The sequence below is a fragment of the Strix aluco genome, chromosome 12 (genome assembly GCF_031877795.1).
Source record: "Strix aluco isolate bStrAlu1 chromosome 12, bStrAlu1.hap1, whole genome shotgun sequence".
Classification (NCBI taxonomy): Eukaryota; Metazoa; Chordata; class Aves; order Strigiformes; family Strigidae; genus Strix; species Strix aluco.
The window spans coordinates 9387466-9413276 of record NC_133942.1 but is presented as its reverse complement, the minus strand read 5'-3'; the positions used below and the strand labels follow the sequence as shown (position 1 = coordinate 9413276).

The window sequence follows — 25811 nt, the reverse complement described above, 5'->3', positions numbered from 1 at the left end:
GAGAAAATACTGTATTAATGATTGTTTTTAAACAAAGCTTTCCAATGATCACTCATTCACAAGTTTTTAAATAAAAGTTTATTACAGAAATTATTTTGAACAAAAAAGACAACAGTATCTGTTGTAATTTAAAAAAAAAGAAAGTAATATTGTATTCATGCCCTATAAGGTGAACTGAAGAAATGCTACAGGTACTTCTTCCGCTGTCATTCTGTGATGCTTTCTACTATGAATTAACTCACATCTGCATCACAAGAATTAAGTATGAACACAGTCCCTTTCCATGCTTCTCTCCAGAAAGTGCTGCATATTAACAGAAAATATTGCAGACAAACCACAGTTCTATTCATTCTGCAGTATTGGAACCAGTGTCTAGGAAAGAAAAAAGAAAGTGTGAAGAATACATACCCCTGCTACAGTTGAGTATAAACAGAACCAATACCATTCTCTAAGCTCAAGCTCTCAAGCTCAAAAGCATTGCCCGGGCATTTTAGAACATGTTCTGCACCTACCCAATTCCCTCCACTGCTATCAATGCAATGCATGAACTGCTTATGCTGTTTCACTTCAGTTAGCAACACTGAGAAGAGCCAGCACAAAACTTCAAGGTTGTGCACACACATCATTTGCTATTAAGGCATTAAAAATACAAGAAGCTTTGCTCTAACCTGTAGTGATACACAAACACTTACTGCCATCAGCCACGAGCAGAGCTGGCTAAATCACAGGATCAACTAGAGAGAAAGGGTTTTGGACATCCAGGATCATAAATGCCTGTGGAGTGCAGGCTATAGTTTATTATGCATTTTGAAGTAGATGCAAGAATGAGCATCATCTTCATAAAACAACTGAGAGCAATTCTCTGTTCTGAACTTTTGTCAGAAGCACCAGTTAGCACCAGTGCAACTTCTGGCATTACTACCACTACTGCTCTTGTTCTATGGAAAAAATGCATAACTTGGTTACAGAGAAAGACAAGTCAGTGTTTGTTACATTCCTTTAGCAAGTCAACTACTTGAGAGGAAAAAAAGGCTGTAATGTTAATAGCAACTTTCACAGAATATCACAGAATCATCTAGGTTGGAAAGGACCTTGAAGATCATCTAGCCCAACCGTTAACCTAGCACTGACAGATCCCAACTACACCATATCCCTAAGCACTAACTTTAAGTCACCCAGGTCTTTAAATCTTATCTGCATACTTTATCAAGAGTGAAAATGATGAATACTTGGAAAGTAAGGTTTCCTCTACTAACTGTAATAAACACACAGAAAATAAACAGTAAGATTATATGCTTGGCTAATACCAGAAGTTAAGCAAACAATAAATTCGGTCAACTCTTTAGAACTACAATTTGAAGTCACTATAGTGACTACTGTAATCATGCCAGGATCAGGAAGCCATGAAGAACCTGTTTCAGAGGTCTAGGGTATATTTAAATAAAGCCTTTTCCATTCTCAGACCTTCCTTTTAGCATCACTCCCCAAGGATGAAACAAGTAGCACCATTTCACACGTATTTAGTGATATTCTGCCACACTTGATGGTTTTAAAAGTTATAAACCAGCTTGCCACAAAAGTCACTAAACGACTTTTTCCAGTAAAGAATTCCAAGGAACAATGACAAAAGTAATCCAGTGAAGCAAATGTGGAACATAAACTCCTGTAGGCAGTGTACTTACAGTGGGCCTGTTGAGCAGTACATAAATCTTATGATTTGCAAATGCTTGGGTCTCCTACTATCAAATCCAGCAAACAATTGCTTAAACAGTTTTCTCAGACAATTGCTTGCTCAGACCGATGGACAGTCAATAAAACATGGCGCTGTTCTAACCAACAGGTTAATACTAGAAAAATCACCACACAGAAATTCAATTAAGATTAGTGCCGACTTTGTCATCGCTGTAGTAGTATGTACTTCCCAACAACAGACGTAAAGCAGTCTCTAACGCATTCCTATTTCAGTGCTTATGAATTAGGGAAGCATTTATTCTGCTTTTGTTTCATTTCTCATCATACGTAAAAGGGAGTGCAGAGACCTACTTTTGTCTGAATAATACAATCAATCTAGCTTTAATCAGACATTTGGTCAAAACTTTCTATACATGATCAAGTATTGTGTCTCAGTTTACTTATATCGTATTCCATACTTACTTTTTCCATCACATGCTACAATTTTCACTTTATCCACTTTGACAAGTTCAGTGACCTCCCTAAATTCAACATCATTCAGTACAAATGTCCATACGTTGTCACAGAACCTGTATGTATTCAGAGACCCCTTTAAAAAGACAAGAGACATTTTCTATAGGATGCATCCCAAAAGTAACAGAAAATATGTTTAATATCTACTGAACTACATACCTCCTAGAACTAGGTTTGCCATAAAGCCAACTGTAAACCTGAATGCATACAAACTTGGCAAGCAGGCAATTCTGGGGAAAACTGTAGTTTAAATGCCCTCCAGTGGCTGAAATTTTTAAGACCATGTAGAGACGTTAGTCTATCCAAGGGGAAGCTTCACAGGTACGCTGAGAAGTTTTGTAACTTTTCTAATATGTATAAAGGATCAGTATCAGAAAAGATTCCTTAAAGCATGGGCCATAAGAAAAATCAGTTACAGCCACAATCATAACTAGATGTGAATTCTGCAACTGGTTAAGTAAAAAATCACGACAAAACAAACCTATGTGACATAAAGGAGTATCCCTCGTTTGATGATTGAGCATGTTGATAAGTAAATCTTTTGACCTTTACCTTCACATATTTCAAACTGGTAGTCCTGAACTTTAACTCCAAGTAACATTTTTTAAATTCCTCCACTAAACACATTCTGAACAGTTTTCTATACCATGTTACATCACAAGCAAGTTAAGTGTGCTGGAAAAAAGAAGTTATGCTCTTTTTAAGGTATCTATATGGTTTAAAAACTAAGATCTTAAGAGCTCACTTCATTAATGCATTGTGCATAGACTGTAGAAAAAATATTAGGATGTAAGTTAACAGGACAATTGTTTTGGGTCTTTTTCTCACAATGACAATCAAGTTGACATTTAACAATTTACTGGCTATCTAACATTATTAGGGAGGCCATCTGGGGGGAAAAAAAAAAAACCAACCCAAACTTGTTTTTCTATGATACCTACAGAATATAGCTACAAAATGATTCAGTGATTTGCATAAGGGTAGATGTACAACTCCCTAGTCTCTCTTCACATTATAGATGTGGCTGAAAATCTGGCCTCATCTCACTTCTGCTAGGAACAACTAAGAGAAGCAAGTCTCCCTCCCCATCTGCAACACATTGAGGATGGCCATGCAACTCAAAGCATTTCCCTTTTCCCCTGTTTTCATCCGCCCACCAAATCTGTTTGATTTCTGCATTCCTTCAAAAGATCCCTGGCAGAGTAAGATAACAAGCCTTACAACTGCATACAGAATATACATGTAAACAGTATTTCAGAGTCAAAATGGACCTTCATTTCTTTTTGCTTAGAGCACACAGCTTTAAATTACATTCTGCATCAACACTTGGTTACTGTACCTCATGAAGAACTTTTATATATTGTTATCTTACCCTGAAATTGACTCTGTTCCTGACTCGTTGTGCCAGGGCCGAATTTATAGCTTTATCAAACTGAAGTAGCACCTGAAGGGCCAGCTGAGGCGTGATTTGCTGTGACTGAAGTAGTTTAAAAAAAAGAAGTTTTGAGTTGCTTCAAAGTAAACTCAAAAATGCAGTAAAAATTAAAAACATCAAAACAAAGTTCACATGAAGCAGATCTCTAGAAGAACAATTTACAGAAGTATTATGTTCCTATGTTTACTTCCTTTTTCCTATTTTAACTTTGAGAGAAGAAATAACGTGCTAACATAATTTTCTGTGCTACACAAATATTTCTTCTGAAAAACCCTCACTGGAAACAACCATAAGAGCTGGAAATCGATTAGTGTTCCCAATTAATCTGGCTGTTCATTTACTGGGCCATGCAACAGGGGATTATGCCACTTACGTAAAACATGTTCCTTCACCTAGAATGTTAAGAGTTCCCATGCCAATGGAGTACCAATACCTTTTGATTTCAATCAGTAATTTTCCAAACACTGGCCGTAAGCACCCCGATACAGCAACCACAAAGCCATTTTAATAACTAACCTCTCTTTTTCTTAAGCTAACTGCCCTGACCCTAAACCCCACGCACCTGTATGAGCTCATCCAGACTCTCCTGAAGACTGTTGCCCAGCGTGGTGTTTCTGTACAGCTGGTACGCCATGGCTTACCCAGATGGGCTGGACACCCTCCTGATCATCCACGGCACTCGACGCCTGTTAAGTCCTCGCTCTCATTTAAAACAAACAAACAAAAATAATTTTAAAAACCTAAAAAACACAACAGAGCCCTTAATGTACAATGCACAGCAAGAGCAAACAGAATTTTAAAAATCATTGCGCAAACACTGACCGACAACTAAGAGCGCTCAAGAGCACAAAGCGTTACGGCCCGGCGGCAGGGAGGGAGGGAGCCGGACCGACACCGGCGCGGCTCTGGGCCCCGCACCGGCGCCCGTTCGGCTTCCAAACCGATCCCCGTCCCCCCGCGGCGCCGGGGGCGCGCTGAGGAGAGCCGGGCCGGGCACTCCAGGCCAGCGCTGGGGACCGAGCGCCCCGCCCGCGCCCATCGCCCCCCGCGAACCCGGGGGAAGGCGCCGGTCGCCGCCCCACAGCCACGGGCAGCCGCAGGAAGGGGGAGCCGCGCAAGCAAGGGCCACGCCACGGGCCCGGCCCGGGCCCCCCCGCTCGAAGTAGCCGCCTCCCGCGGCCCCAGCCTCACCCGCTCCCGGCGGCCGGAAGAGGTGAGGGCCCCTTCCCGGCCGCCCCGTGGCCCGGAAGCGGAACGGCGGCGGGGCCCGGCCTCATCCCGCCCCCCGGGGCTGGCGCCGCCGCAGCAGCGCTCGCCTGAGGCGGGAGCGGAGCGGTTGGGCCGGGCAGGGGTGGGACGCCGCGGGGAAGCGGCGTTGGCACGCCCGGCTGTCCCCGGCGCAGCCCCCCCACTGAACACCGAGTGCTGCAAGGGGTTCGGGTTAAAACATTCCATAATAACGAGCAGTTAAAACGGCTGTAGTGCCCGGTTTGGGTTTATTTTACCTGCTCAAGTGACTGAGATCCACACCCTCCTTAAGCAAAGAGCTTAATCCATTTTCCTCTAACGTTATACTCCCAGCCTTTGAAATACTCGGCTCCAAAACTTATCTTCAAAATAATTGTTAAACTTCACTGCGACTAGTCCTGCAATGCTTTGGGAATCAAATCTAAATTTCATGGTTTTAAGAGGAAGGTGGTGGTGCAAACACAGAAGACATTCCTATCAATATATTCCTAAGCAGTAAAATAAAACATTCAGACCTTTTCCAAAGGTATTTATTGCATATAGCATTTATTTTTTTCCTAATTAAAAAGTTTCCCATAAGTATTAACAGCTAGCACATTCAGAAATGTGTTTATCACATTACTCCATGACACCTTGGAACAAACAGAAGCTCATTTAAAAAGAAAGGATCATTCGTAAGAGGTAGGTGGAAAGTCTTGTACTTACATAGTTTTATATTAAAAGTGGTAAAGGAAAACAGTCACATCTGTGAAGAATATTAATAGTAAATTTAAGCCAGTTGTATCATCTGTGATTCACAATCTATGTTTTTGCATGATTACTGCAGCTTCATTTTGTTAAACTGCACACTTCCCATATCACACAAAGTTTACTGATACTAACAGACAATGTCTTAACCCTTCTATCTACCATTCAACTGCTAGAGTACCCTACTGCTCAGGCTTTTCTTTTTAATAAAAATGCTTTGTTCAGATGACTGAATAAGAAACACTGCAGAACTGTACAGCCACTAGGAAAGTAAGCATCTGTCTTTCATGATTTTTTTTTTTTTCTAATTATTAACCTGGAATTCCATGTCATAAATATTAACTAGCAGCTGAGCAAGCTAGAGGAAGGAGCATGGTAAGATAAGGACTTGACTTTTTGAAAACACTCAAGTAGCTTCTCAGATCATTTTCAATACTACAAAAAAATAAAATCAGTATGTTTAAATCAGAATAAACCGGGCAGTCGAAATTACAAAACTGAAAAACAATCTAGTTAAGCAAAGAATGGCTTTAATTTCACTGGTCTCATGGTTGAAGGGAATGATGAAAAAACTAACACAACTGTATCCTCTTCACAAACATCCTTCTTTCCTGTTAGCTCAATATAGGGAACAAGATGCGATAAGGGAAGCTAGGAAAGCTGCAAAATTTGTCTTTCAGAATATGAATATTTAAATATTCCTTACATTTCAGAGTGCTACTCTGACTAAAACCAGGCATCCTTAAAAAGTATAATTAAAGCACTTATTTCAAGCATCTCCGACAACCAGTCGGTGAAACAAATCCTCTAGAGAATGACCTGCATTCACAAGGATTGAGTAAGAATTTTCACTGAAAGCTTTGTAAGACTTCTGCGGTTACAAAAAGCATGCAAGCTATTACCCCTCTCCCCTCTGTTCCTCATGAGACTTTTCTGAGGGAGACTGGAGTGACTTGAGAATCAAAGTCATCTCCAAAGACAACAGCTTTTCCTAAGAGATGCATTTAAGCCATCTTCCTACATAATAAATACTGTATAAATCCATAGGATACACCGACAAAAATTCGACACTGGAAGAAATACACTTTTCACCAAGAAACTTACTATGTGACAGATTTAGCTTAGTGCCCATTCACAATGTAGCTCCATTATTTTCAGTTAACTTCAGGCATTTCAGTAGATGACATCAGTGAAGCTGACATGACTAGGCACCAATGCCACCCTCTCCTCCCTATGACACACTTCCAGGTCATTTCACAAAAAGATTCCATTACCACCACCATGTAATTAATCTTGAAGTCTGACACAAACTAACTGCTGAAAGGTCTTAAGCCATCATTAGAGCACTTAAGTGTACAATGCAACAAACTTGCTGAAACATGCTAAAAAATACAGACTATATACTAATTGTGTGCAATTCAAAATGTAACTTGTTTCTCAGTACAAAGTTCCTTGCAGCAAGAAGTACTATTCTTTACTTGTCCACTGAAAATAAAGAAAAAAAATTGCTAAACTGCATTGTTATGAACAAGGTTACATATTATTCTAACCAGTTTAAGCTTTTTGGAACCAAAGAAATCTCCATTTTAACATTCCAGAACCTCAAAGACTTCAATCTGCTTCAGCACTAAATCCTTACACACTCCTCTCCATTACTTTCCAACACAACATGGCTTTGCCATACTACACAGAACATCAAGAACATTCAAGCAACCTAGAGTCTACTCACATCGGGTTTTAATGACACTTTCTTCAAAATATTTTTGCCACTTCTGAACGCTTATGCTGTGTAGAAATCAATTTACAAAATGTCACATCCACAGAGAGGCCACTGGCCCAAACATCTCTATTTCAGTTGCGTGTAGTAATAATAAAAGATAACTAATGACTTATTACCACATATATAGAGAAAAACTAATGAGACTTCCAAATCAAAAATAAATTAGTGACTCATGAAATTATCTTTTCTTGATAGCGCTCAAACCATATTCCAGCAACATGAGTTTTATTTTTAGAAGGAAGTACAATTGAATGGTGAATTCCCTACAATACCGTATCTTATCACAAAGTGATTCAGGTTTTGAGATAATTTTAATAACAGTATGACATTCCAACTTTTCAGATTTTTAAATATTAAAATATATTAAATTATTTTATAGGAAAAAAAAAGGTAAGTTTGCCAAAAAGTTACCCATTTGTGTTCAAGATAACTTTGGGACCTCTATGTTTTTTTGTAAACATCCACCTCACCATTAAATGATGAGCTGCAAAAGGTCTTTAGTACACCTGTTTCTCAAGTTGCATATCTTTAGGGACAGAAGAACTGTTGTGCTGTATATTAATTCAAAAAAACATATACTAGAGAAATAAACCATTTGGTAAGCACATACACATTTCCAAAAGAAACAGTACTACTGCAGCATGAAACTATAGAATCACTCAGCCACCAGGAAAGACAACAATAATAATCCCACCATCTGTCAATATGGCCTGTACAGAGGACTGGCTACTCTATACTGCACTGTACACATAGGAAGCAACAGGACACGTAGAACTACAATCCTTCCACTAAGAATATGACTTTACCAAGAAGAATACTTTTTTTAATTAGGAAAACATTGAAATGAGATGAGAATGCTTAGTATCTAGCTTAGGACCCACACAGAATCAGTAAGAATCAGGCAGGTTTACATGTTTGCATGTTCATGCACTGCACTGTGAGAGTATCAGAAGTAAACAGGCTGTAAGTGTCCAATTTACTGACTGGAGCTTTACATTAATCTGGGCCAACACTGAAATTGAAGCAGGAGATAGACAGCCCCAAAGAAACTGTTCACATTTGTGTTCTGCTTTCAGAACAAAATCCAAACCTGATGAAATGGATGCAAGGCAACTTGAAATTAGCACTGCCTGTTGAAAGAGAACACCCTGCACATTAATCTCGTTGAAACTGTGATACAGAAACTACCACAACAAAAGTACCCAGATCTTGAGATGAAAGTCTCTGAATTGCAGACTTCAACTCCCAGAGACATGGGCAATTTGCCCTCATCTGACATGAATATGCTCTCAGAGTCTATACATGTGTCATTAGAGACAGTAGATTAACTGTTAATTGGTAATAAGTCTTGACCCTGGAACGCTCTCTTGACTGCAATTTATCAGTGTCAGGTAGTACTTTGGTTGAATGCAACATTTTTTTTTAAGTAAGAGAACTGTATAATGCTAACTTCTAATATCATTGAGAACTCATATTTTTGACATTAAGACAAAATTGTGAGCACAGTAAAAAACAAAAGTGAAGATTTAACATATTGGCTACAATATTATATTGTTCAACTCCTGAATGGATTTATTTGCATGTACCTGTCCTTAGAGAGAAATAGCAATGATTGCCAAAAGACATTACAAACTTTTACAACATACCAACCAGTGCATTATTGGTGCCCTAGTTACACTAGTTATGTGTCCAAGAACACCTCTTACAGACACAAGTTTACTATCATTGTGGGGAAAGAAAAACACACCAACCTTTAAATCACTTTTCTGTTAAGTGCAATTAGTGCTTCTATCATGTGCCTAACTAAGATGTTTCATCTACAAGACAGCATAAGATCCCCCCATACTTCTGCAAACAATTGATATTATGGCTAGAATATCTGTGTAACTCTTAAGCTTTAGTGAGTATGACTAGAGTTCCTACTGGTGACAACCAATATTCATCCAGGAAGAACTGCAGTGTACTTATTTCCTAATGGTAGCTGAGATAGCCTTGATTTACTGAAGCAGAATCTAAATTCGCAATTTAAATTGAGAAAGGTCTGATATCTTACTAGTCATTCAAACGGTTCAGCTTCTATTGTGGCTTAGGCTTAAATCCTTTGGCCAACAGACTGAAGTTCACAGAACTGCAGTCCTGCATTCTGAAAAATGGACTAACAGACATCAAAGCTCAAACTCACTTTAGTGAGGTCAGTGCATAATGATTGTATTAGGTATGCGAACAAAAATAAGGATCTCCATACTTGTGAAAGACTACATTGTGTGATTGTTAATATCCAAACAAATTAAGGTTTCTGTGGCAACGAAGAAATGCACTTGACCATTTACAGCAAAACAGATTTATACAATAACAACAAGTAACTTATGGCCTCGTCTACCTGCAAATGAATTCCTTCAGCAGGTACACACAATATATTGCTCAGTCATAAAAATATATATTATCTCTTTCCTTTAACATTTAGGTATATAAATATTTTACTGAAGAACATGCATCATTTAGATAAACAATTGCAAGAACATCCTCTTAAAACATAGGGTTGACATTTAGCAGTATAAAATGATTACATAAACATAGCTATTAAAGTCAAGACAAACCAATACAGCAGTAAGCAGTCCATTCTGTGCTAGTCCAAAGAAGTTAAGCACCTTTTTCAATAGGTTATATAATATATACACACACAGAGAATGCATTGTAAAATAGAGCAAAAATAGCATAATTCCATCTGCATATTCTTCAGTCTTGTTTGGACTCCAAACTTACTGTTCACTTTTCTGCTCTTGCTTTCCATTCAGCTCTTGGTCAACTCTGCTTAGCAAAGAAAGCAGTAAGATTAAAACTATGTTAAGAAGTAGTCTAGTTTGATAGCTCATATATTAAGCAAAAACTATTCATCTTATCAGGAAAACACAAAGCTTTTACATGGAAAGAGTTTTAGTAAATATATCTTAATTTAAGATTTTTATTGAATGTAGTCACAACAACGCTTTTAAGTAAAAAAAAGTATCTATTTTTCTACCTCCCCCTAGAAATTAAAATTGTTAAGAAACCATTTACATAACTATAGCATTTGAAATGAAGCATTTGAAAAGTGCAAGTGAAGTTTGACTACAGAGGAAAAAAAAGCAGGTTCTGTGCTTTTATTAATGAATGCAAGCAAGAATACAAGTTTACAGGTAACATGACAATGCCTTCAAGCACTACTACTTTGATGAATTCATGACTGAAGAATAAGCACAGAATTACCTTTAATGTTACAGTAATTAAGCCAAGAAGGTAACAGCACTAGTCGAATCAACAAAAGTTAAGTGGCTCCTTAACTGCAATACCTTTTCTATTAAGTTCTAAAACTCTTGTAATTACCCAGGAAAAATTCACCATCATGCTGCTAAAGTTGTTTTTTTGCTTGTGCTTTTTTTTTTTTTGTATCTGCCTCAGAACTAGCAAACAAAACATTGCTTTGCAGAAACCAGTGGTAGTTGACAGTCCTGCATGAGATGTACTTTTCCTCTTTACAGTAAGAACATGCTACAGTCTTAACTATATCTTCTAGAAAGTAAGTTGTGAATGGAGGTAAATTAAAGCCATAAGAAGGGGAGGCAAGTGGGTTGGTTTTTTTTGCAGCTGTAAACTGAACCTAGCACATAAGGATCCAATAGGTCTGAAACAGTGTTGTCTGGAATACCTGTTCACCTGCACAGTATGCAGCTGAAACTCATCCCTGTCCTCACTGCAGTATCTTCAAAAACCATGTTTTCACATGACTTAAAAAGACCGACCACAGAAAGTCTAAGAAAATATGGTAACCTAATGCAAACAAGCTATGCATAAGCATATAGCTGACGATATAAATCCATAGAAGCATATCATATTTTAGCTTCCAAAGTGACTCATACACATAGCCAAAAAATTCCTACTGCCATCCTCAACAATTCAGTAAGTGAAATTCAACACATCTCCTTTCCCCCTATTATAATAAGTAATGCCTACAACTGCTTTCAACCTGATTAAAGTCTCAGTATCAAATAGTGTCTGTGAGCTTTCCTCTATATATAAGTTTCACTTAGGAACATACTACTTTTTGCAAAAGTGATGGTAGTATAAGTGATGATATTGCCAGGCACACTAGAAAGTGCTTGTTGTACTGGAGATTTTTAAAAGTTTTTACATTACTGTTTGAATGTCTCAGGTTTGCATCCTGAATACAATGGGCCCTGTAATAGAATTGGGCTGGGGAAGAAAAAAAAAAATCAAGCAGAACTGTTGTTCAATATGTACTGAAAGGGTTTCTTAAATTTGACAGGCTTAGTACTTCAGGTTACACACTGCAAAATCATCACTTAATTGGAGTAATTCCTAGAAAACATTCAATGCTTGTCACTAGCTTTACCTGCTAGCTTTCAGAAAGAATTCAAATGCTTTTTAATTTCTCAGTGTTCCTCTCTATGTTCATTACGCAATTTAGACAATAAGCCTCCCTCAATAGCTATGCACACACAGGAAGAGTAATTAAAAAAAGCAAAGTTAGTAGCAAAACCTTTCAGTACATTTGTTAGTGACAGTGAAAAAGTAACATATCCATTCAAAAGATTTCATCAGCTGCTGGAATAGCTTGAATAGTTAGCAAGAGACTGAAAATTAACAAAAATGAAAATCCAATGTTTATTAGCAAGGAGCATAGGCACTGCAAATACAAACAGCACTAAAAATACTAATTTAGATTGCATCTGTGCAAGTTAACTAAAAAGGGAGTGAATACCAAAAATACGAAATGCAAGGTTCAATATTAGAACTTCTTCCAGTTGCATCTCTGCTGACGCATAGCTACAGCTTAGCGCCTAAAACCAGCTCTTCCTTCAGACACCACTTCTTGTTAGAAACAGTGAAACTTGATTTAATTAATTCATACAGAAGCACTACTTTTGCCTCTTGAAGATTCGGTTGAGAATCTATGTATCCCCTGAAAAGTGAGCATCTCATGTAATGGAGAGTATTCACAAGTATCTGTCTGAACATCCAGGGTGAGTTCTTTTAGATGATATACTGTACTTGCAAACAGGATAGTTACTTCCATGCTTAAAGACTTAGTCACTAGTGCATGTTTATATTTACAAATGCTTACTCCTTTTTGCAAGCCAATCAACTGGGAGTTAGTTGCAGTGCAAATTGTCTTTTCTAGATGCAACCCTAATCAAAATATGAATATACCTTTTCTGTTTCTTTCTAAACTTTTCTTCTTCATACCTTGGTGAGGAAAAGTTTGATTTCAGTAAATATAACATATGAAGGCCAAATTCAACAGAAGCTGCAATCTGGTATTAGTGTCAGTACAGTTTGTACAAATATACCAAGTTTCAGAACTGATAATTAAGAAAAAAAACATTGCACCTCCAACATTTATAAGCATTAAACAAGAAGCATTAAGATTTAGTTACTATGACATAACACATGAATTCAATACAACTTCTTGTCCAGTATTAACATCCATCACTAAAATTTAAAGTCTGTATTCAAAACCATTTGAAGCCAGATACAATCCTCCACAGAAGTCTGGGAATTAACTCCACGTGTCAGACAAGTTCAGCCTTTGCAGAACAGTTAAAAGTTCATCAATACAGAAAGGAGTCTTTCAAGACTTGGAATGCCAGTCTGAACATTCAAAACACATCCCTCAAAAGCCCCAGTAAAAAAAAAATATTCTAAAGATAGCACAAGGCTGCTTTAGCATTGTCATGTCTTTCCTCCCCACCCCAAGAAAACTGCATTTTCTCTATTTCATAAAAAGTTAAATTGTGCAACTGATACCAGCTGAATGTTTACTGCAATAACCAGCCATTTGCAGGAGTGGGGGAGGAATTTGTCCAACATGGATGTGCCTTTCTGTCCACACAGTAGAGACTACGCCATCTTTCTTTATGGAGTTCCCAGTTTGTGATCACCTATTGTGATGCATACTCTATAGGTTTTGTATGCTATACCCTCTACTAGGCTGATCAATTTATCATCAGAATTGTTAGTATTTTCATTTGGCTTTAAGACCCAAGTTTATAGTTTCTACTCTATTGCTGCACCCACAGATACTATGACAAAATTATCATCATCATATTTGAAAGCAGAGTTGTGCTGACATTAAAATGGATATTTATATCTGGAGGGAAGGAAGAGGAGAAAACCAAGGACACTGATGCTGCCCCAACCTCTTCGCCAAAGTAGTTTTAGAACTGTTATGGGTAGGGATTGAGCGTTTTTTCACCACAGCTCTTTTAAATTAAATTCCAACCCAAGTCATATTTCACCACGTAACTTGTTCCACGTTTTAGCACGAACACTGAAGATACTGTACATAACTTCAGTATCAACATGCCCAGAACTTCTCACTCACAAGCCAGTTTAGTATACCAAGGGGTAGAGCAACTGGAATAAGGCCTTGTCTATAGAAGACTTAATTCACACACCCTAACTTGGTAATCATGTAAGGCACTATCTGTGAAGATCCCTATACGTTAACATTTTGACTATCCGTGCTACTGCATACCAAACTGAAGTTAGAAATGTGGTCAAACATGGGTACTCCTCCTAGAGATAGCAATGATCTGAGTTAAATTAAATTTTATTAAATGCAAAGTATTACATTCAAAACAATCGCTGTATACAATATATACTGGTTCTAAAACATAATCAGCGTAGAACATGTTTGAATAATAAAACGTACTGTTTTATGCAATCTGGGATGCCAACGTATTCCATGGGGATGAGTTCAGCTAGTTCTGCCAGGGTAAAGACATATCTAATTTTTTGGCTGAATTTTGAGCTGTGGAAGAACAAATGCAGGGTACAGTTACAACTTAAAAATTTTTCAGTAGGTCAATATTAAAACAGTTTTTGAAGTTTAAAGTAAATAGTTGTTAGGATTACTTTTTTTAAACAAACAAACAAAAAAAGAAATAGCTTCCAGAGTATTACCTAATAAAAGGTTTTGTGATGGCCAGAATTGTTCTGATGAACCAAGAAGGATGAACTATGATTAATGATTTCAGATTTTTCCTTAACCTGAAGAATTCAAACAGCGGACATAATTACCAGAACAAAAAGGCAGCATGACAAGGTGTTTTTTAATATACAAAAAGTATGTTTTTGCAAGCACAACCAGTCAGATCAGTCTGGTATTCTGATATTCCATTATTCGTTACTATCTGCCAGAAGAGAAAAACACCACACAACTACATAATCAAAATTTAAGATACAGTATAAGTTTGACAACACTGACAGGGAAATAACATTCTAAAGACAAGTGTCTTTGAATCTTTTTACATGACTAATGATGAAACGGTTCACAAAGGACCCCCCCCTTATTACCTTATTGTATTAATACATGAAGTTTTAAGGATATTTTACGTGGTAACAGTATTAAGTATTCTAACACTAGTATTTTCACTCAAAAAATGCAAAAAACAACTAGGCATGTCTGTAGCATTATTCCACACTGTCTAGCTTAGGAAGAGGTTTTCAATACACCAAGCAATTTGCTTCATTAAATCTTAACCAGTAGGCTCCAGACACCACAATAAACAGCAGTTTTTCCTAAATATGTGTATCACTGAGCATCTGAATATTGTAAGAAAACACTGCAGAGCTTCTTACCTTCTATCAATTTGCTGGTAACATTTCCTAAGCCAGCCTAAACTTGGCATTTTTCTCCGTGTTGTTGCACCATTCAGGTAAACTATCATATAGTTCTCTGCTACTAACAGCTCTAAAGTGCCAATTACATACCTGCAAAAACAAGCAAAGAAAACTTTCACGTGAAGATCTGTGGATATTAAATTCCTCGTAGCACTCAAATATATTTAAAAAATTTAGAGTTGGCAACAGTGTTGAGCAACATCTAATAATAATTTTTCTCCTTCCCTTGGAAGCAGATGTAGTTGCTTTTCTATTTGTTACCTTTCCCTCATCTGAAATATAAAGTTTCATTAATAAAAAGAGAGAGAAGTAACTGCCCTTACATCCAAATGCTAAGTTTCACAATGTGAAATTAAGACAATATTCAGAGGCTGATAATGACTTACTTAAATAGATTGTCCATTAGGTATCTGTAGTTAGGCTGGCTGCTTTCGGGCATAAAGCAAACAGCAAACACAACAATGGCATTTAACCCATCACCATAATAACCTAAAAACAAAGAAAAAAGCATCAATAGTGAAAAAGATGACTACAAATTGACTACATTTACACAAAGTCAAGCACATTCAATAAGCTTTTTCAGTATTTACCTTGAAGAGATCAACAAATATCTGTTCTATATAGACAGATTCATACAGTTACAGAAAATATCAAGGTTTCTTTTTCAAGTTTGTCTACTTCTAAAGAAATAGCTGATGCTGATGTAAATCCAATGCTGTACCTACAATCAACATCTCAGTATAAAGTCTCAGACTTTTATATAGTCAACTTTTCTTCCAACTTAAACTCCACAGACTGTTGGGAAGAGTCATTAAATTGATTATGCCTTACTAGATCTACAGCTCATGCTTTCAACACACTTAAACCAGTCACACTGACACTGTAGACCAGATAAGCTTATCTTACTACATATGTGCATGTTAGTAGCTTCATCTGAACACGTGTACATTTTGGAATTTTAGTTTAATAGGGAAAAAATATTTTATCAACCATATGCCTTAACACTGCAACAAATGAATCATCACATGAGTCTTTATGCTCAAAGCTCTTCCTGCGCCACCCCAAACTCAGCTTAAAGAAGCAGTTTCTCAACAGTTCCGCTCAGCACATCACTAATCCTTACCACCATGACTGATAACTTTTTTATACGGTTCAATTGCCTTCATGTCCACCCTATGGTCCTGTTCTCCAATCCTAAACATTCGCCAGCGTCGACCATCATCTTTCTCCTCTGCTGCAGTGTATTCAGTAAGTGATCCTTTCCTAATTACATCAGTAGTTTTTGGTTTTGGAAGATCATCTGCCAAAGTTAAAACATGTTCCAGATCCATTATGAATACTACGTATAGTGACAATCAATTACAACACCAATTAACCACTTTGCTATCTAATCCATTTTAATATTCTTTAGCCAGTCAGACATATCAGCTGACTTGGTTCCTTCAGTCATTACAAAATAGGATCTCGTGGGTGTAAAATATATTTTATCAAAATACTCTTATGTTGGCAGTTATCTGTTGACTGTAATTTTCTATGTCAAAGTACATGACAGATTTCCATTAATGTAGGAAGCCTATTCAACTGTAGGCTTTCAGAACACAGATCTTGATGAATCTCACCAAAATAGACAAAGTGGTTAACTCCAATGATAATTACACAGGTTGCTTGATCACAGATTTACATAAAAGCATGATTTAAAACAGTGACAGTACCTTGCAAGCAGACATGCAGGCAAATCTATCAGAAATTAAATCTAATTCACATGTGTGCAATCAATACATACGAAATTTATGCTGACAGCAATCTAAAACAATTTGCTCCAATTAAATTATGATTCTTGGCTTTGTTGCATAGACCTTACCCAAAGCGAGAAAAACCTACTGCAAGTTAGTTGTCTGTTCCCAAGACAAAGCTGTTAATTGAAACTATCCTTCCAGGAAAATGAAGGCAGCAGCATTAAAGGAAGAAAAGACAGAAACCCTTTTCAGCCACTTTTAAAAACAAGGCACAAACATCCGGAACACTTCCTCCGCATCATTGTAAAACTAACCCTAAACACCAGTTCTTCTTCACTAAAATAATGAAAATCCTTTTACACAGGTAAACCCAGTCTCTGTTATGAAAACTTCACCTGCAATATGTCTTTACCTATTAAAAAACCCCACCTTATTCTAAAGAGTGTATTTTTCTCCATTTGTAAGCTATCTTGGAATGAAGAACAGGTAGCGTTTTATATGTAATAGTGAAAAGAAAGCTTCCTGTTTACTCAGGAATTAAAATTATTTTGTTTCCAGAATAAAATATAATAATAATTTACATTTTTACTTATTAGAGACATTCTTAAGTCATGAAGTTTACAGAAGTTAAAGACTCCGACTATTTGACCAACACAACAGTTCTTGACTTACATAAAAGGGCCTTAAAACAAAGTTAAACTCAAGTTTAAAACTTGTGCTTTAACTCATACACATAACTTTTTTACCTCAAATAAAATTTGCTAGAATCTCCAGATTTTGCCTATAAGAATAAGATGAAGAACCTGTTCATTTCTTAAAATTAAGATCACTACTAGTGAGGTTATAGCTAAGTTAACTTCCTATCAAGTCATTTCAGAATTCATTGACACAAAAGAGGATCTTCTACCACTTCCAGTCAATCCAGAGAACATGCAAACTCTAAGGCTACTGACCTTTTGCCATTCTCACCACAGTAAGATATAAGATCAGGTGTTACTGAATATATTTAAAAATAACATTGTCCTCCTTAAATACAAAGGCTTGCAATTCGTCGACTTCTGACTAGCTAATCCTTAATCTATATTTCTTTATATGGTTCACCTCTATTTAAAACTGATCTATATATAATACATGTGAAACACCTTGTATATTTTCTCTCCCAGGTTGGTTCTTGAAAACATACTGCAACAGAGAGGATTTTCCATAACTTCAGGTCTTACAGGTGTTTAATGACATTCACCTAAGTTAGCTGTAACTCCAGATAAATACATTGCCTCTTTACTAATCAGTCAAGGTCTGCTTTGCACTTTAAAAATTCATTGGGCCTATTTCCAATTTCTAATCTAATCACTTCCTTTACATTTTTACTCTTGTAATACTGAGTCATAGTTATTTTCCACCTGAAGACCTGTTGACCTGCACACAGAAATATTTTAGGGAATCAGACAAAAGTAACAAAATACTTACCTTCCCATTCAAACTCATTACTGTTTTCTGAAGGAGTATCTAAATCATCCAAATCAATCTCTCCACTCTCATCCAAGTCATCAGACAAAACAGATTCCTCACTGTGATCCAAAGTTAAGCTAATATCTGGAGCAATTAGTTTCTTCCTCACTTTGGTTCCATTAACCTCTGTATTTAAAAAACCAAATTATTTATTTTCAAAGCTAAAGTGAGTTTAGAAAAGCATATTAACAAGACAGAAGAGCATAGTGCTTTCTCAGAATGCATTGTAAATTAACACCCACAATTTAAACAATGTATCTTCGGAATAAGAATTAAACACAAGGTGAAGAGAACAGCATTGGAGGTCAAAGTTCTCAAAGCCATAAGTTTACCCGATTGCATACATGCTATGATGACAGTGTTAGACCCACCATACTCCCTACAGAAGAAAAACCTGTAATGCTGCCACCACCTAAGCACCTATTACCCGTATTAGCTACATCAAAGCATACCATGAGTTGTTCTAGATATTATACTAAATAAGTCTTGCAAATAACGCAATAGATTCATGTCCCTAGCCCTTGTTTTTGTTAAGGTATTCGTAACATCATAACCATCTTTGATGAAATAAACACACAAGCTGAAAAAAAAAAAAAAGAAGGCTGACAAACAACAGCGAGGACAGAAAATTAAAGCAACAGTTAGGTGAATACACAGCATGCATTGAGACACAAGGCAAATACTTCTGTGATTTAGCAGTTGAAAGCAGGGAATAAAATGAAATGACAGATCTAGCACTAAAAATGCCACAACTAAAGCAGACAGACAAGATGCAAAAAATTTAAACATTAAGAAAACACCTGTATTATTTCCCCTCTGACCATTCAGGCAGGCAACATTCTTAAAATAAGGCCACAAAGGTCTGAAATTTGGAGCAAAACTAAGGCAAGTCCTAACTGATGCACAGAAGCCAAATAATGAATCAAGATTTTAAGACAGGTCAGAAGTGAGTGCAATAATTCATTTTTGTCCAGTATTGCCTGGATAGCTCTGTTCACAGGGAGAAGTCAAGATGTTTATAATACCCTTCACATACAAAAATTTAGAATGCTGTTTCCTCAAGCCTGACTCAAAACCCAACAAACCACCAACCCAAACCCCCAAAAAAACACCCTAAAACAAAATGAAGCTTTAAAACAGCCATCTAAGTAGGAAGCAGCCAGCCTGACTGGAGTGAAATGTTCGTACCAGCTTCACTTTCTTCTCCAGCTTCAGCCAATATATCTGACTCAACAGGATCATCCTCTGGCAGGGGCCTGGTGGTGTACAAAGTAGAAACTATTGTTACAAAACATTTTTTTCCTTAAATAGCCAGCTAAATGCTAAATAATTAGACTTACACACTGCTAAAAAACCACTGCGGGATAGTACCAAACTAAATTTACTTATAACCTAAGTTCAAGCTTTCAGTAAGCAAAGCGCAAAGTAGCAGAAAATTCCTCTACAGCATTCAAGCAACCATCTGTTGATGTGACAAATGACAAAATACTGGTTGCTACTAGCATGTGTCACCCTTAAGAAAACTTCTCATATTCTTGCTTGAGAAAATTTGACATTAAATACATTACAAAAGTACTTTAGTCATGTTATTACAGAGTGCCTCTGAAGTCAGCTGGTTTAGTTCTTTGTAGACCCAAGCACCACTAGCAGGCTCAACTTAGAAATGTTGCTTAATGAAATATTTGGGCCTTCAGACACTGGTAATAATATGCAAACAACGTAGCTGCAAAAGATTACCATGGAAAACAAAGCCAAGTTTATGAATTTTCACTTCAGTAACACTGGAAAGTAATACAGGGATGCCACTGTTGAAGTTAAGTTACACATGAACATGAAGTGATCCCTTTCCAGACCATAAAGAAACATGCCACAAAACCTTTTCAAGGCTACTGTATTAATGAAAATCACTTCAAGATTATTACCGAGTGTTAGTTCACCAGGAAGATAAAGTAGCAGCTTATTCTGGATGTTATGCATTTGATTTGAATTACTTAAAAAAACATTAAAAACCTTGGAAAATCTTCATCTTGCCATTCTTCCTTAAACTCAACGCCTTCCATTTTCCAGCCAACTTGAATTACTAATGGGGACTGCTGATCAGCCAGAACCTCTTGTTTTCAGGACAGTGGGCTAAAGAGGAGCTGCAGGAACATAACAGAAGATGCTAGTTCAGTACTATTGTAATTCCCATACTTGCAACACATCCTTTTATTTATCATCAAGTTGAGGTATTACACAGGAAAAAAAAGAAACCACACACAAACCAGGGAAAAGTTTATGATATGGTTCCATTTTGCTGTTGGTTTTTTTTTTTTCCATGCAAAACTGCTTATGGAATGGTTTGTCATACAATAAATTAGGTTGGAAGGGATCTCGTGTAGTCCAATGCCCTGCTCAAGCAGGATCAACCTCTCAATTAAAATCAAGGGCCTGAGCAACCTGATCTAGCATTTGGGATTACACCGGTTCACTCCAAACTGTTATGAAATCTGACAGCTCTAGATTCTATAGGAGATATTGAATAATTGTATATTTTGAGAAAAAAAATTACAGTGGTCAAATCTTAAACTCAACCCAGTTCTAAAAAAACCAAGAAAACCACAAACATTTTAAAGATAACTATTTCAGAAAGTGTTTTCAGAGAACTCACCCTGTGAAGTGCAAGTCAAGCTGTGTTTTTCCAGGCTCACCCATCACCAGCAACAAGGACTTCCCAATAATGGAACATAATAAACCATTCTGCTGACATATAAATCCAAGCTGTTGACTCCCTTGGTGGCGCTGGCTCTAAAGATTGGCAGCAACAGGTAAACTTATCAATGAAGATGTTAAGAAAATCAATGCTAAAACAGGAAATGATGATATTTTTAAATGCAAAGAAGCAATCAACACAGAACACCAGTAAGTACAAAGTCTGACTGCTAACATACTGCTAATTAAGCCAGAGACACAATTTACTTTTTACATGGGTAAAAAGAAACAAGTTACCCTTACTGTTCTGTGGGATCACCTTTCACAACAAATCTCAATTTACCTTCTCCTGACTTGATTACAGTCACAGACTGATTTTAAAACATCCTGCAATGCTTAAACCCACACTATACAAGCTGATTATTTTCTTTGTAGAACTGCAGTACCAGAGACAAATTAAATGCCAATGACCAAAATGTAAGCTTATTTTACTGATGTTTCCCTGCTTTCCTCACCCAGAAAACTGAACTAAAATTTCTAGAAGGTAGCAACCCAGCTCCTCTTAAGGGTCAGACTCTCCTTTGAATCGTTCAGCCCCTGCACCACTAAGTTGCTGGCAGTATGTTCCTGTGCACACAGTCTCCAAGAAGTTGCCCCCAGCAATTGTCCTCCCAGCTCTCCCGCTTTCTGTTTGTCCTTTTTTGACTAATATGCTGTTTGGGGTAGTTTCCTGCTGCTTGAATCATATGACTTTCCTCATGAAACATGTCCTCTCTTGCAGTAAGATGATGATATTCTCAGCATACAGTTAGTTTCTCCTGAGTGTTTGCAACAATGAATTTTAAATATTTGCTTGGAGATAATATCATATTATGATTAGTAGTAACACTGAATATGTGCATAGTTCTTTATTGCGCTTGTTTCAGGACACTGAGACAAAGCACCAGAAGTTTCACAAGGTACCTGACACAGTCAAAAGAATATAGTTGTTACAATCACTATGGAATGGGCCATCTGATGCAATCACAGAGTTCACTGTAAACAGACACTAAACCTAACAGAAAATCTAGACTGATGACTTTATTCTTAAGAGACAGATGAAGAAATTAAGAAAACTGACCAAAAAACCCACCACCACAAACCAACCTTATCACTGTGCTGGTGGCTGTAAGATGCTATTCTTGACCTTGCCTGCACTGCATTCACAATACAGTTCCCACAAGACAGTTTACAGTAGTTTTGCTCCAAGACTTAAGCAGTTTTCTCACCAGGCTTTTGAAGAATACCAAACACCAAGTAACATCTATTAATTTCAGATGTACAGCATTTCAGTGCAGAAGCAATTTCTACCAGCATGTATTTCATTACATTGAGATAAACTCAATACACTAAGACAGGCACAAAGTTTAAAAGTTACTCATGCTGTAACCAAAGTTTAAAACACTTTTACAAAGCACTTCTCTTTACTTACAGAATTCTCACCAGCAGCTTCTCATTAAGGTAGATTTGAAAACAATCATTCACTAAATACCACATAGTACAACTGCAAAAAACTTACAAGGCAAGTTCCAAGCTCAGCATCAAATAAGCTTGAATTTAGGTTTTCAGCATCCTACTTAAGATGCAGGATAAGCAGTTGTTTTAAAATCTCATATACAAAAGCACTACAATTTGTCAGCTAAAAGAATGAGAAATTAAGGAGGAAAGGTAATCTCAATAAAGTTAGAAAAGTGCTGACTTCAAAGTTAACTACTGAATAATTTTACATCACCAGTATAAATGCTTAAAAAGCAGGGGAAAAAGTCTACTATTTCTGCTCATACAAATTAAAGCCAAGTTTAGAATAGTCTTCCTATAGCTGCTGTGGTAGTGCTGACATCTTCTGGTCTTACTATGCCAAAATCTCTTTTTAATTCAGCTGTAAACCAAAGATCAAAAATCTTAACTTGAAAAATGCAATATATTGCAATAATGCAAGTACTTATTAGTCATGAAGAAGAAAAACAATAATTTCTACCTGATTCTAGCACTCTGCATGGCCAACTCAAGTCATGGTTTCTGAGAACAGCAAGCCTGATCATTTTTACTCTCTATTGCTCATTACTTTCCACTTTACTTAAAGAAATGGAATTGGAAGAATGAGAGCTATCTAAAGGTCAGAAACTTCAACGCATCAAAGAACATGTGGATGCAGGACTGCCATTTGGTTCTGCTCTCTTACTGGAACCACGGGACCTTGGTGCTTAACAATGCCTTTTAAACTATGTCAACAGGCAAGTTATCGTACTACAAAAAGAAAAATAGCACCAAGGCAAACACATCACTAAAACCCACTACTCTTCCACTACAGCTGATGAACTGATTTCCATTTCCAGAACACCATGTTAAACCTACTTAAGTTTGCACATGAAGTGTATTACTGCTTGCACCAGAAGTCAAACATCAGTGTTCTCATCCTTTTTCTGCAAAAACATAATTTTCAGAGTTCTCTCATTAATACCAAGCTGGCTTAGTTGGCAGGTGCTGGAGTACCAAATACAACAGTGTTAAACATTCTACTATAAATTGCTATTTTTTAAAATTTAGTTTATAGCTAAATAATCTGTCCCAGACACTTAAAAAAGAAAAAAAAAACCAGAATGCATGAGATAATCTTATTATATAAGTTAAAGATCCCTTGCAAAAATTATTTTTTAGGTTTTCACCCTTGAGTTCTCAGAAGAATACACAAATAAATAGCAGTTACACATTTATATGTTTGTATTTGCCTATCCAATACTAAGACCCATATTCGGTCCTTGATCAGTACCTCAGCATCTGAAGTAGAATAAATACAAAGTTTATTTTGCAAGACAATAGCAGTGATGAGCTATTGAACACTAGTGAACTATGTACCTGGTCAGCAAAGGATAGCTTGCTGTTTCTGTCTCAGAAAGTCAAAATCAATTTCAAAAAAAGGTTAGCCTACTTTTCTTCTACATTTCACTTTCACCATATTGAGAGAAACATTAACTGTTAGTTAAGTGAATTAAAGAGGTACCGCTAAGAATATTTTTCACATTTGATTTTACAGCAAGACAAAAGGAACAGATATATTTTCTGGTACACACGTCCACATGGTGCAGCTCACTATAATTTCTAAATGTTTTTATAACCCCATTGACTTTTAGAATGTGGCCACACTAGCCATGACCCCAGGAGACATTTCCCAGCTCTGAAGACAGACATCCAAACTTTATCACTTGTAACTTTGCATAATGAGGTAGTGCAAGAACTTTCATTAATAACAAGTCAATTCTTCACCCCTTTTACTCCCTTCTCTCTGCATCAAAGCACAAAGAAATCAGTCAGCTAAAAGAGAAAACTTTTGAGAAAACTGCTGCTTTCATCTCCGAGGATACTACTTTAAACTCTACATTCAGAGCAATCTGCATTTCTGAATCACTGAGATTGATTTAAAGGGAAATACTAACTTGCCAGACAACAGTCAAAAGAAATGTATACACCACCTAAATACACGCAATATGCCTTTGTAAGATTTAAATATGCATACAAGTAAACCAAAAATAATCAATCACTACTTAGTGTATTACATTAGTAGCTGCAAATAAGGAGGAACTAAAATAAAAGGCACTAGAAAGCAACTCTTAACTACTGCGACATAGCTCTATACGGTGCATTTGCTAAACCTACATCGGAAAAAGTTACTCCACTCACAGACCCCACTCATTATTCAGACACTCAAGAGAAAGGGGAAATAAAGAGTCTCCGTCATCGACGACAAACCCCCAGGCTCCTTTATGAAAACAAGGCTGACGCTCCAGTGTGATCACTCTATCGAGGCGGGGGAAGGCACTGCTAAGTTTAACAGGGCTGAAAGCCCTTTGCCGCTCCCAGCGCCGACCCGAAGCCACCCGGGGCGACGCCGACACCGCGCTCTGCGGAGGAAGCCGCGAGCTCGGCAGAGCGGGGCCGCACCAGCCCGCTCCGCGCCCCGCGGGGCAACCACCGTGCCAGGCACCGGCGCAGCTTGGCACCGACTCTCACGCCCGAGGCGCGGGCGAGCACCGCCCCGGCAGGACCCCCGCGCCCGAGGGCTCCGGACTGAGCCCCGCCACCCCCCGCGCACCGACGGGAGGCCGGGCCGCGGCCCTGCCCTGCGCCCGCACAGCCCGGCCTGGCCGCGGCCACAGCTCAGAGCTCCCGGCTCGCCGTTAATCACCCCTTCCACGGCCATACCTGGCAGGAGACAGGGGGAGGGAGGGAGGGGGGGAGGGACGTAACGGGCCGGGCCGCGGCCTCGGCCGCGCCACCGCCGCGGAAAGGGCCCGCTCGCCTGCGCGCCCCTGCTCACCCGGAAGCGCATACGCCGCCGGAGTCACGTGGCAGCCCCTGGCCGTAGGGGATTTGCGGACTCACGCACATGCGTAAAAGAACGTCGCTGCCGTCCGCACCCCCCAGGGCAGTTGGCGCGTGCGCGCTCTCTCCCCTCGCGCGGGGCGGGGCGGGGCGGGGCGGGGCGGGGCGGGCCGAGGCCGGCCGCGCGGCTGTGGAGAGCGCGCGGGGCGGGGCTCGCGTCGCTCTGAGGGCGGTGTCGGGGCCCGGGCGGCGTCTGTCCTCCGGGGGCCGGGGCCGAGGAGCGCTGCCCACCTCCCGGGAGCGTGCTGAGGGCGAGTCCTGCGGGCCCGGCAGCCTCGGCAGGAGGTGATGAACGGCGCCGCTGCCGTCCCTGGGCACTGACAGCTCCCGCGGCCGCTGCCCGTCCGGCCAGGCAGCT

General features: G+C 38.4%; 2 protein-coding genes across 6 annotated transcripts; both read right to left on the bottom strand.

The window, feature by feature from the left end:
• Window positions 1–55: 55 nt before the first annotated feature.
• Window positions 56–4341, bottom strand: GTF2A2 (general transcription factor IIA subunit 2). The gene is made up of 4 exons (XM_074837314.1): window positions 4203–4341; window positions 3578–3682; window positions 2155–2281; window positions 56–372 (listed from the first exon to the last, which is right to left on the bottom strand). Exons 1-4 carry the CDS (start codon window positions 4272–4274, stop codon window positions 347–349), a joined length of 330 nt encoding a protein of 109 aa, XP_074693415.1. The 5' UTR covers window positions 4275–4341; the 3' UTR covers window positions 56–346.
• On the bottom strand, window positions 56–25451 carry BNIP2 (BCL2 interacting protein 2). Of its 5 annotated transcripts, XR_012624829.1 has the most exons (15): window positions 25274–25382; window positions 20994–21130; window positions 20354–20484; window positions 19532–19599; window positions 18302–18469; window positions 16222–16398; window positions 15485–15587; window positions 15057–15188; window positions 14379–14465; window positions 14128–14226; window positions 12624–12659; window positions 10179–10223; window positions 4203–4342; window positions 2155–2281; window positions 56–372 (listed from the first exon to the last, which is right to left on the bottom strand). XR_012624829.1 is itself a non-coding variant. In XM_074837308.1 (13 exons), the coding sequence occupies exons 3-13, from the start codon at window positions 20401–20403 to the stop codon at window positions 4330–4332; spliced, it is 978 nt and encodes a 325-aa protein (XP_074693409.1). In that variant the 5' UTR covers window positions 20404–20484; window positions 20994–21130; window positions 25389–25451; the 3' UTR covers window positions 4226–4329. The 5 variants fall into 5 exon arrangements, 4 of the variants coding, with proteins under 4 accessions (XP_074693409.1, XP_074693412.1, XP_074693413.1 ...); XM_074837308.1 differs by lacking the exons at window positions 56–372; window positions 2155–2281; window positions 25274–25382 and adding an exon at window positions 25389–25451 and having other exon boundaries at window positions 4226–4342; XM_074837311.1 differs by lacking the exons at window positions 56–372; window positions 2155–2281 and having other exon boundaries at window positions 4226–4342; window positions 20994–21128; window positions 25286–25399.
• Window positions 25452–25811: the final 360 nt, after the last annotated feature.

What these genes read in the sequence shown, in the direction of transcription:
- GTF2A2 (XM_074837314.1), bottom strand. Translation starts at nt 4,274, where the DNA reads ATGGCGTACCAGCTGTACAGAAACACCACGCTGGGCAACAGTCTTCAG. An exon ending in GTCTGGATGAGCTCATACAG is followed by an intron (nt 3,683 to 4,202) that starts GTGCGTGGGGTT and finishes AAACTACTTCAG; the next exon opens with TCACAGCAAATCACGCCTCA. An exon ending in GGAACAGAGTCAATTTCAGG is followed by an intron (nt 2,282 to 3,577) that starts GTAAGATAACAA and finishes GTCTTTTTAAAG; the next exon opens with GGGTCTCTGAATACATACAG.
- BNIP2 (XM_074837308.1), bottom strand. Translation starts at nt 20,403, where the DNA reads ATGGAAGGCGTTGAGTTTAAGGAAGAATGGCAAGATGAAGATTTTCCA. An exon ending in ATCACAAAACCTTTTATTAG is followed by an intron (nt 14,227 to 14,378) that starts GTAATACTCTGG and finishes GTTCTTCCACAG; the next exon opens with CTCAAAATTCAGCCAAAAAA. An exon ending in TTTAGAAAGAAACAGAAAAG is followed by an intron (nt 10,224 to 12,623) that starts GTATATTCATAT and finishes TTTGCTAAGCAG; the next exon opens with AGTTGACCAAGAGCTGAATG.